General features: G+C 43.7%; 1 protein-coding gene across 3 annotated transcripts in view; it reads right to left on the minus strand.

Annotated features, from left to right (window-relative positions):
• LOC118511638 (pneumococcal serine-rich repeat protein) overlaps nt 1-12917 on the minus strand; it is a 33712-nt gene that overhangs the window by 19235 nt on the left and 1560 nt on the right. For 2 of the 3 annotated variants that reach the window (XM_036054953.1, XM_036054951.1), the window contains exons 2-3: nt 12643-12782; nt 2958-5521 (exon numbers count right to left, since the gene is read on the minus strand). In XM_036054953.1, the coding sequence (XP_035910846.1) occupies nt 2958-3045 (88 nt within the window). In that variant the 5' untranslated portion in view covers nt 3046-5521; nt 12643-12782. The remainder of the gene's footprint in view (nt 1-2957; nt 5522-12642; nt 12783-12917) is intronic. The other variant, XM_036054952.1, reaches the window with a different exon arrangement.

Raw genomic sequence — 12917 nt, forward strand, 5'->3', positions numbered from 1 at the left:
ATTATGCTCTGATAGAGACGTCCATCTTTCCAACGCACATCATGTTAAGCGATGATTAAGTGACGCTGCTACCGAAGGGTTTATTCGCGTATTTTCACCTAATTGCTTACAGATTTGTTTACATTTCCCCTTGATGACGCAAGAACCCGGCCTTACCAAGAATCGAAGAAATGGCAACCGCTTGGTGCGATCCCAGTATGCTGATAGCGCTTGTCTGCTGTGCGCGGAAGCTAGCATCAGCACTATCACATTGTGTGTAACATTACCACCCAGCGATAAGCCAAATTTCGCGTGCCGCAAGAAGTAACGCTACACTGGTGGATGTCCCGGCACCTGCTCGGCCCACATATCGACTCTCCAAAAGCCTGACAACCGATAAGGTCAACCAAATCGCCTCCAACTTCGGGACGACCACCCGTCATCATCAAAGCGTAGCCACAGATACCGCGTGTGTGTGTGGCGCGCGAGTGAGTCTTTCCTTTTTAAAAAGCACGCGAGCCCCTTCCCAAACTCCACATCCACATACACTGGGCATCATCTCATCCGTGGGGCACATCGTTGGCTGTTAATGTGACCGTTATGCTATGGCTCACGCGCGTGTCCACATTGGCACGAGTGAAGAATCGGCTACTGCCAACTCCTCCGACGTGCGCACATACACACACACAGATGCGACAAGAACTTTGATAGGGAAAGGTCCGGGGTGCAGGTCCAATCGGATTATCAAAAGCTTGACCCTCAAGGGGAACTCACGGAGCACAGCAGTAGCAGGCAGCAGTGATCACCACCGTGCGAGTTATTTGAGGTGTATGACTCGATTTTTACTACCAAAGGAAGAAGCTCTATCGTCTTCGCACCTAAGGTACGCACGCGAATCAAACCAATTGCGTCATCGTTCGCGGGCACGGTTATCTGGATCAGCGCGCGAGCAATTGAAAAGAAGGTCAAAGGCATGCCGCCGCCGCCGCCAGTGGGATTTTCTTTACGAGTATGCGAAACAACAGATAGTGCAAAGGAAATTAATTAGAAATATTACAATCGTCATTCATGCCCAGTTATCCATCCGGCACACGCAAAGTTTTTAAATTCAAACACGGAACATCTGATCGGAAAAACACAAACGTTGGTCTTGGAGCCCAGCATACAGTCAAAAGGCCGGTCTCTCTAACTACTACTTCATTCGCATTAGTCTCTGCCAGATGCAAGTGTGTCGCACGCACGCCCCTCTTGAGGACTAATCCCACAAAAGATCGTTCCAAATCTCTGCTTCAATCAACTCAAAGCGCATTCCTTGTTGGCCCCTGGTCGACGATGGCGTCAATTTCGATCGCCACACCGTCTCCCAATGACCTCGACTAAAAATAGCACAACAACCCTGTGACGCGCGCGCGTACTTAGTATGTGTGACAAAACGCGTGAAGGTCATTTATGACCGAAAGCGGCCGAAGTAGCATATATCCGCTGCTGGCAGCTTGAGCGTCGTGCCACGACATCGTTCGATTTCCATTCGCTTCACTTGTTGAGGGCTCGTGCGCTTTCCACACACACACACACACACACACACACCTGTGGAAGAGGAGGTCCACGATCTTCGCAACGCGGTTTGGTTTTTTGCTATGCAATTTGTCAACTGTCATAATTGAAATCGTATGTATTGTGCTCTGTGGTCCTATAACGAAAGCCAAACACAAAATACTACACGTTCTGGCAGAAACGTCAGTGAGAAATGGGAAAACGCACGCGGTCGCATCATCAACAAACATGCAAACACACATCAGCGGCATGTGGGTGCTTTTTTGCATCGGGGCAAAATTATTGCACCCTCGCGTCCAACAAGCCGCGTGCGAGAGATCATTGACCCCGGGTGGTGATGGTGTGGTGGTAGAACAAAATGGTTTTACAATTGTGTTAAACGATACAGTCGTTGTTACTGCCACCCAATCTTACGATGCAGATATCTGTAGGCCATAGAGCTTAACTACTGCCGTTTCGTAGATGGCAAAAGCTTGGTGTCTGTTGGTTATGTCAATCTATTCTAATTGTAAAGAATTTGTCATTCGACGATTCTTGCAATCCACCAAATTATCCAAACTCGGTCGTATTTTGTCTTTAAAATGCATTAAACAACGACTCCGAAAAGCAATAAGTTTGAAGCAGCTATGACGAATGGCGGTACTGCAATTGCATATTGGTCTGGATATATACATCAAAGCCAGAAATGGCAGGCCGACCCTATCGAGGTTGTAGTGCCAAAGAAGTAGAACAATCTTGGATTCGGGGATTAAAACTTTCCTCCAAACAGTGTACAATATCCTGGAAAAGATGGCCATTGTCATGCAAAACTTGCCCGTCCATGGCCAACCCAGCAGACGGAGCTTGTAAAAATAGTTTGCCTACGGTGGACGCGTCACGGATCGAACAGTCTTCCAACTTACCTCGGCAATGGACAATATTTTTTATTGGACAAATCACTATTGGAGGACTCTATCTTATCAATCTGTAGTCAATACAGTATAGCAACTCATCCTTCCCAGAACTCTATTTTTGGGCTCTATTTTTTACAGACTGCGCTTTGATTCCAGTTAACTGAATGAAGAAGGCTCGTAAAAAGATAGCAGTAATTTTGGAGAATGAAGTGTGGATAAGGAACTCAAGCCAAATTGATTCCACTACCTAATATAGTTTTACTTTCAGTCCTATCCAACATAAGTCTGCCCTAATAGTATCTAACATTATTTTGGTAGTTAGTCCAAAAGATCACAAACAGGATGCAGGAAATGCCATGATGCTGAACAGAATCTAGAATTTGGTTCGATCTTTACTACTTCACGAAAACTAACGTAACTTGAGGTGGGTACCTGTGTCACCTGTTGAATTGAATTTTTTTAACAAGATTTTTAGTCCACAAAACAGTGATCGAGCAATGCAAATATAATTCAGACAGACCAGACACTTACACGTAAGATCCAGATTGAAGTCATCCTGGGTGTAGCGGTTACGCCGCCCGCTGACCATCTCCCGGATAATATTCGTTGGATTAGCCATGTGGCCGACGATGGCTCGGTTGATCCGGTGCAAGAGCGGAAAGCGGAAACTGCCTACCGGTTCCGTTCTGTATGCTGTTTTCTTTTTGCTGCTGCCGTTTTTCCTTGTCACCTCTTTCGAAGCGTTTCGATCTAGTCCCGTAGTCTTTGTGCGACTTCGAAGCCCTTGCTCTATCTCTCTCGGTTGTGCAATGGCTTTGTGTGTTCAACTATTACTGCGATTACTGGTGAAGTTTTGCACCGAGACGTGATTTCATAGACGGTTGCTTGCTCTACTGCAGAATTTCTTCAGCTTCCAGCAAGGCATGTTTTGCGTGAGGGTGATGTTCTATGTTCACCTGCTGCGTCGTCTAGCTGGGCAGTGTGAATAGAAGAGTCCTCTGTGCTTAAACGGACACAACGGTTGATTGTGAGCTTTTGGGGGACGCTTTCATCTGGACTCCGCTCAACACAGCGGATGAAGAAGCCTAGTGAAGTTGGCATGTAAAACAGCGTAGTATTTTAACACTGCCGCACTCACAGACCGAAACAACGATTGGTTGTTTGTTCGATTAACACTATGACTATCACTAGCGATGATGCGGCTTCTATAGCGGGGCTTCCACAGATCACGTTGGTGGATTCGCTCCAGCACACGGGAACACACCCTTCCTCTATTTGCTACAGCTATATTAGCTATATCTCTGTATGCCACTATCCACTATTTAGCTATTCCCATTATTTTACACATAGAGCTGGACGCTTTCCACCACAAGACAATACGTGCAGCCTAACACTTTTAGTGCCGGTCGGGATCATTCTACTTTCTTCCACACGCTTTGCTCTTTTTGCCAACCCACAAGAACACACCGGGGCGGTGTTCTTCCAAATTTGCAGTACTACGTACTCGCCGCCAACGGAACAGAACAACGCGTTACGATCGCTGTCTTAACATTGCTCCATTTTTTTTCTTCTTCGTCGACTCTTCTGACTATCGGGCTCCACCTGACTGACACACACAAACCGCGGAGTGGTGGTACTTATCCATTCGCGAACTCACGTAGGTTGATAGAACAGGGGGGAACACAGGGCGCCTGTTGTCTAAGACGGGGGACAGGCACTGACTGTGCTAAAAAGCCCTGCTGTCTGCGAGCTACGCCAAGACTGCGATTCTACTCAACGCGGCCCCGACAGGTGGTGGTGATAAGAGGGCAAACAAACACACACACTCTCTTTCTCTCTCTCCGGCAGCACCGGCATTGACGGAACGGAACACGCAAAAAAAACACATACACACACATATAACACGTTAAAATCTTGGTTCGTATCGCGAACCTTCAACTAGCCATTTCGGAGGGTTGTGTACAGGGATGACTAACGGATGCACTTAACACACGCGAAGGTGACGACGATTGGGGACCTTCCGACGCTAGCGAATCATCTCCAAGCGATACTAGGACTTTTTGTACGATTTTCACAACACTAACACACCTCGTGGCACACAACGTTTCGCGGACACTGGTGTATTCCCTAGTGCACGCACAGCAGCAACATGATCCTCGGTAGTTGTAGCTCCACACACGCTGCGAATGTCTTACTAAACGCATGCGGGTTTCTCTCTCTCACACTCTCCCGGCAGATGTTTGAGACACGATCTCAAATTCGGAGATGTGGCGCACTCGGCGTTCTCGCTTAAGAATTTTCGCGATCAGCTTCTCATTTTAATATCGCGAGCATCCCCCTTGCAGTGGCGGGAGTTTTCGTGTGTGTGTGTGTTTGTTCTGAATTTGTGCACGACCACGAACATATCTTTTTCCTTCGGCGTTATGCTGCTCCACTACAGCGCCGATCTACTACAGCTAGGCGCACAGGCACACGGCAACCACATGCTGTGAGCGGGCTTCGATCTTCGCTGTCAAAGTCGCGCAAATCGTCACTACTACCCTTATCGCGATGCACACACAGGCGACTTACGTGACGCGGACACCCCCCTAATCTTCACCCTGTCGTACACGGCAAAGCATCGATGCATAATGCCCAGCATAGCGCTGCCCTCACTCCTTTTCCCGCACACAGGCTACGTCCCGAGGAAGCATTTTTGCGCTCAGTGGCGATCACGTTGCTTCCGAACTACTCTCCACACACACACACTCACCCACGTTCACACGACCGTAATTGCGAAACAATTCCTTAAGGATGTGAAGTAAATGCCGGCGTGCATTAACACTTATCTATGGCCCGAGAGGAATCCTACTGACTCGTAAGAACTCAGCACTCGCGGTTTCTGCAGCGACGTCTTACAGTTTAAAACAACATACACGTGCGATTGGCTAATTGCAAGCACATTGTTAAGTCTCTAGCACGACAGAGAACCACCCTCACTCTTTACACACAATACAAAACCGTCGACACCGATAGTAAGAATTTGCTAATGTAACACATAAAATTGCACTCGCCGTTTCACTCAATTGCACTGGTTTTGTAAGTACTTCCGGATACTGTAAAGGGAGATAAAGAAAAAAAAACATTAAAAAGACGAATTATTTAAAATTTCATTCAATATATAAAGGATAATTAAAATGTAGGTTTTCCAGATTCTAAAACAAGTGTCTACATGTTCAAAATAATATGACGCGGTTGGAGAAACACACCACGATCTTCGCGTTCTAAGACGATCTAATCTCTTCTTGGCTTAACGATCTTCAAGGTCGTGATGGCCATGTAATGGCTCAGTAGACTTGTTTACAGCACGTGGCTACGAAAGTCAGTCCTTTCTACGGAGGAGAGGAGTTCAGATGAGTTTCAACACACGGTGCTGCCGGACCAGGACTGCCAGAACGCCACTAACCTCCGATGTAATATTGTTTTAAACATATGGACGTTTGTTTTACAACCCGCAAACCTACTGAAAAAAGCGAGGATCATTATACATCATACATCATGAGCAGTAAGGAAAAAAAGTAATTAAGTTGTGCTTAGATTTGTGATTCTCGTCTACCAGTATCACAAAAGATCGTTAACATGACGTAATTTGTTTGTGTAAGAGATTTGAACGAATAGTAGGATCCTCAGCATTTTAGAGTTTGGAAAAGCCTTGATCACATTTCAAGCTAATATTTGTCAATTTGGATGTTTGAAGACTTTACTTGGTTGGGATTTGACCTAATCCTAATAGTTTTTTTTTTATAATTGAGGAGGTTTTTAAACTCAGAAGATACATTGATCGCCGATTCGTAAGCCATTCTTTCGTCTGATTTTATCTTATTAATTTTAGGTCCGTAAGCATTAACAAATTTTAGCCATCTTGATCGTAATTCGTAAGCCACCAAACAATAATTTACTAATCTTAAAATTGTAAAGTTTTCAATATCCCAGAGCACAACCGATTCAACGCACTTTTCCCTCAAAGTAATGTTTCAAGATGAAAGAAAACCCTCAACATCTAACCCAAAGAAACAATACAGATGCCGATTGTTCAATTTGACCAATCTTTTTTCTCTTTCTCCCCCATTTTTTTGGTCTATGCTGCACACATACATGCATTATGTACAAACACAGGAGCGCATAGAGCAGTCAGTCACGGTCAAAGGTCTGCCAGAGCTCCATTATGCCACGCTGCCAGGAGTGGCGTGCGGTTCTCCATGGAGTTCCATTGCTTCGGCTTCTCGTCGTTCGGCGTTACGAACAGGGAAGCACGAGATAAATTGAATTAAGCAATCCCGAAATAGATCTAGACAGACTCAACCCAAATGACCTTGACATTGAGGAAGTCTGGATGGATGGATAGTTAATTAGCCGATCGGAGCGCGAAGCATTGCCGTTGATGGGAGACGGGATGGGATGTTCTTTCGCTTTCGTAATGAATGCCTTCCTTTCCGAATGCGGTACACGGAGGCAAAAAAAAAAAGAAACAGTGAAGCTAAAAACGCTCCCCCTTTGTACCGAATGCTGTTACGATCATTCAGCTTCTGATGTAAATGGAATGTGGTATCTGCGTTTGCGCAACCATCCGGAGTCGGCCAGCGGAGGGATCACTTGCGTCGAATGTGTGATCTTCAACGTGTATTCATTGGGGCGGTTTACGAATTTTACTTGCGTGAGATATTTGAAGTTAAAATTCAAATTTGAATATGATTTGGTGCCTTACAAGTCTAGGTCATTTAAGGGTAGGGGTGGAAATGTTTCTAGAAAGTTTCTTAATCACACAACCCAAAAATCATCTCGTGCTTTCTTTGAGTACGTTTCCGTGACCTCATGCTATAGCGGTCGCTCCAGTATGCTGAAGAAAGCCGAGGAACAGTATTTCATGTAGATCAGATCTCCCAATCCCTTGCTACGAAAATTACCATTGACTGCCAAGGATTGCCCTTAAAATATCAGTTATTAATCTCAACCCTTTTCTGGCGAAGCATCTTCTCCAACAAGAATTCCTTTCGTCCCTAGATCGTTCAAATGGACTTGAAAACACTCGGAGTACGATCAGAAGATTTCTGACATGACCAACGTAAAACATTTTTCTAAACATTTCCTCTCACACTTGGCTGAAACAAAAAGAGGTTTCCAACTCAAAGCGGACACTCAAAACTGTCTTATAACCTCAAGGATTCTCCGATAATGTTCGGTACAGATCGTGCCCTGTAACATATCAGTAACTCCCAGTGGAATCTTATTTTTTGAACAAATCTTTCCTTTTACTAAGTGGAACAGAGTTATCAAAATTTACTTTGAAAAAAAATAACAAAAGTATTGTTTTGTGCATCACACAGACCATGTTCGCGTGATCTAACGACACCAAACAAACCATAGCGAACCACGAACCGAACGAACCGTGGATGGATGGCACCACGCGCGCGCTGTGTTCCGTGCACGCGGCGCGACAAAATTTGCATACGACCGTTGGAACGTTACACGTTTGCCAGCTTCCTTGTCCTCTGCCACAGCAAAGCTCCCCCCCCTCCCCCCCCCCTCCTTCACACTTCATGTTTTAACGCGGTGACGAATGCAATGAAAGTGGGTGACGCTCGACACAGGGAAAGAAACACAGAACGCGAGCGAGCGAGAGCCAGGGACAGAAACGAGGGCGAGAATGAGATGCATAAAAATAGCCTCGAATTAGCGCACGCTTAAAAACTCGCGTTGTTCAAAGCTAACCACTCTCAACAGCAAGACACAAACGCGCTCTCACACACAAACTTGCCCTTGCGCATGGCTTCCCTGTTTCGATCAGCTGCTTAGCTTGATCAATCTGCCGAGGCGCACGCTTCGCGTTTATGTTGCGTGAGCAAACGGACACTGTTCCACCCAGTTTTAGACGGTCCAGGTCGTTAAGTGACGATGATCATTGATCGTACAATATCTGGACTATATGGATATCTGGGAATTTCACATATATGAATAGAGAGTCGGGATTATCTATTGCTTCAGAGGTATCGTGGAATCATAGCGTCAAAAGTAATGGTTCGTTTTACCAGAAGTTTGCTCAATAGCAAAAATCGTCCAGGTTAAGGATCAAGGTTACGATAGATTGTGGAAGCCGAATTTCCCAGCCTGATAATTTTTTCGATGACAGTCCGGTGGCAAAAGCAAAGTAGTCATCCCTGCCCGGGGACGGGGAGGCAGTCTGGATGGGCTTTGAACCCCGGTCCTGCCGTGTGAAGATCGGCGCCACTGTCGCCTTGCCACCGACTACCATACCCCAAGAATTCTATCACAATTTTTTGCTGAAACATGTTTTTGTACGTTTCTGAATATATTATATTGAACATGTTGAAGAATTGCATTGAATACACGATCACCGAGTTTGATTTAAGACGAAATGTTGTTCAAAAGTAAAGTTTTAAATTTTGTTTTATCATAGTGCCACTAGAATAAAACAATCGACTAGTCAAAGAGAATGTTCTTTATAATTGAAACTTTGGCGTTCACAGGCCTGGTTAGACTAGGTAAAGACGAAAACGACGCTAGTCTTCATATGCCAGAATCGGGGTATCCCACCCGGACCACTGTCCAACTAAGTGGTATGAAGAGATTGGCATTCAAAGACAATCACCAACAATTAATCTGTACACATGCAGGATTGTAGAAATCTTGAAGTTTACATCACTGATCTCTGACGTCTCTCTTATGTCCATGTACTGACTGATTAGTTCTCTTAAAGGATTCTCAACATGGGAGTGAATATACGTTAAAACGATAAAGGGATTTAAAAAAAAAGTATGTTTTCAGGCTGAACTAGTTAGTGCATTCCGAAGCTGATGGAGCAATATAAAAAAATCTTGAAGGTCTTGGAATATATTTCTAATCTCAACATTGCATAAAGCAACGGAGCTCTGCCCATCCATGCAATAAGCAAGTGAAAGTGAAAAGAAAATAGCAACCAACTCCTTATAACTCAAAAGCAAAAAAGATCATACGAACGTGTTGCACCCTTTCTAAGGATCTATGAACATCCGAAGGACGCATGTTTAAAGAACAGACCACGATCGAAGCATTTCGATGGAACGTGGTAATGTAAGTGTAAAACAACCAAAACCTGCAACGCAGAAGAACCGACAAATACACACAACAAGCTTTGTAATTAAATAACGAAAGGCGAGAAAAAGGGTAAAGTAATGATGGGAAGCACATAGAGAACCGATCGAAATTGTGGTGCGTTGGCTTGTTTTCTTTCATCCTTTCTTTCATTCACCTTCTATCATCCTTGAAACCTGCGCAAAGTTCCCAAACAGTGTTGATGCTTTACCGATTAGGCCTGTCGGGCAGGATGCTGCTTGGCTGGGCTTGTTGTTTCAAGAGCACGAGAAAAGAAAATAAAAGCCGACCGTTTCGTAAAACCACACAGGATGTGCGTTTGGTTTGGGGTGCTATCCTCGGACAGGTAAGAGTGTCTTGTTTGTCTTTTTCTATCATTTCCTGGTTTGTCTCTTTCTCACTTTTCTCCAAAGCATCTTATAATTTTGTATTTTTGAGCATCTTAAAATGATGACTCACATGTTTCCTTTTGAATGCATATTTAATCAAAAGTTAATAAGTGCAACAACAAGTCGTAACATGACTCACATGAATTCATAACTTAAATTCCTTTATCCTCTCTAGGTCTAAGATAGAACAATTACTGAAAGAAGAACGCATCCCTGAATATTTGTTGCAACATTTGCTTATGTGATGACACTTTTAACGAACACAATCCTCTTTCTTTACTATTTGAAAAGTCGTGTCATTGCATCCTACGGCTCACAATCTCACTGCTATGATAAGCTGCTGATTTATGGGTATTTTAACATTCGTTACGTCGCACGCTGCATTCTCGGAATTTCATAGCTCAGTGTACCATTCGTGAATAGCTTTGCAATTACGCACCCGATGGACATAAAACGAATTGAAGCATTTTTTTTGCAGGAATGTTAAAAACAATAATTTATTTCATTTTAGTTATTACTGGGCGGTTTTTAAATTAAAATAAGATCATAAGCTTGCCGGACATCTTCAGAAGCACATGCATGTTTGATTTGAATAATAGCGATTTATCGGCATAAATTGATCCTAAGTTGTTACAGGGTAGCTTCTCTAATGCAGGGGCTATAGGAGACAACTATGGGAATTAGAGCGCTCTGATGAAGAAACCAATAATCAGTCGAGATCATCGTTTTTCAGTATTAATCGATTTTAGAAAATGGCATCCGATAATTGCGTGTAAGGCCATTAAGTGTCATCCATGATTGACTGTTTAGGGACACAAACATACAAAAACATACATAAATAGGGACACAAACAACGCACAAAATAGTAACTTTGAGATAACATAATGGTTCCTTGAAGATAATTTCAAAACAAAAAAGTGTCCCAAGTGTAGTACTTCTAAAAATCTGTAATTTTTCATATTCATTTTCCAATTGCAGCACGTTATACTGTGTGTACAGCGTTCTTCTTTTTCGGCACTACATCCCGAGAGACCTTGGCCTATAATTACTAGTTTCCTTGACTTAATTTACCCGGAGCTGGATAGACAGCGTACTTGGGGACCGTCCGGATGCTGTTAACTTCTTGCCAATTATTGCTCGCTATCTCAAGCTGGACACATTTCAATATTAAATTACTTTGCAATGTGAATGTCAGAAGTTACCAATGGTTAAAACTAGCTACACAGCAGCTCTATACCAAAATTTGGGAGGTTAATTGTACGAACGCAAAACAAAACTTCATTTCATCGCGTGATATGGGTGCAAATGTGCCTGGTTCCACCAACATCACTCGCCCCTCTTCGTTTTCCTTACATCACGCATGACTGTAACTTCTCTCTCTCTCTCTCTCTCTCACACACACACACACTCTCTCTCAGTTCTTTAACATGAAACCAACAAAAACCAGCTGGTCGCTGTTTTGCGGTTAGTAGGAGCTCTTTGTTTCGAAATCAACTACTTTCACGTTGTAGTAACAACCATCTCTCGTCCATATTACATTCTCACTCACTCTCTCTCCCTCGCTATTGGTTCTGAGAAATCTAGCGTTTCTCTCTATGCTCTAGGTTCCATTATGCTGGTGGTTTGGCTGCTCTCACACCTTACATTCAGGGATGGCAAAAAGCCGGCAAAACTTCCACCCTCCGGCACACGCTCATGTGCGTTGCTTCGACATGGGGGAAAAAACAAAGCGCGTGCCGAATGGAAGACATCTCTATAACCCACCCCTATCTGGTCACTGACATTCCGATTCATCCAATACAACATACCAGCCCATGTAAAAAGGACGAACAAACACAGCCATACATGAGTGATACGGTACGTAAAGGGTCACAGCCGAAAAGGGGTACCCCACAGCTAGGCCAACGTCATCATTACGGTGGCAGGTTCCAACATTGCGTGCGAACAAAGGAACGATAACTGTGGTAGAGAATATCGAATGAAACATGGATTCTACACCGCACAGCGGTTTTAGAGTTAAGATAATATGACTGAGTATTTAGCTTTTTGAATGATATTTCATCTTTGTTTTTTGTGTAAATTGTCTATTTATGAAGAAAAAAATTTAAAAAAAGTAATTTTAATCCTTATTATTATTCTGGTTCTGGTTTCTTAACCTAAAGAGATCTTGGGCTTCCATTACTTCATTACATCTGTAGCTTGATAGTCAGTCCGGCCAGGACGGTCCGGACGGGATTCGATTTCCAATCCTGCCTTACGAAGGCAGGCCGTCTCTTATCATATCCAAACTGTGTTAAAACAATCAGATTTGAGGACATATGGCCAAAGCCGCCGGTCTCTTGCATTATCGTGATTATTTGTGGATTACTAGTAGAAGACCCAGGAAGCTGGATACTACTCGTTTAGCCGGAATATTCAATTTAATACACATTTGGAACACATAGCGCGGCAAATGGCACATGGAAAAGGCCTAGGAAAATGGCTATAACTTTGGTAAAATTGGTTGGTTCAATAAGTTCGTCCCTATTGTTGTTTACGATAAAATGTTGTACAACTTCGTGGGGAATTGGTACTCTTATCGTTAGACAAAGTCAAACTTTCGGGACATTTGGCAACAGGCAAAAGGACTTGCCGGTCTTATACATCTTAGCAATCAAACCCTATGTTAATACAATCATACAAAGGTGGTGTAAGCTTACCGTTGTTTACCACCGTATCATTTTGTTAGGGAAGCTGACGATGGGATACACTCATCGTTTATAGTGTCGGTTCGGTTGATCGATTTGCTGCTGCTATGGAATGCATCTTCGGCTGTCTTCAAGCGAAGAGCTGCTCTGTGCTGACAAAGAATAAGAAAAGAAAGAATGGAAACACTGTTGATAGGACGTAGCGGTAGTAAAAAAGGAATACACAAATTTTGGTTGCTTCACAGCATTTAAAGTCCACACACCACGCACTCGCGCACACACACACA

Source organism: Anopheles stephensi, chromosome 3 (assembly GCF_013141755.1).
Source record: "Anopheles stephensi strain Indian chromosome 3, UCI_ANSTEP_V1.0, whole genome shotgun sequence".
Classification (NCBI taxonomy): Eukaryota; Metazoa; Arthropoda; class Insecta; order Diptera; family Culicidae; genus Anopheles; species Anopheles stephensi.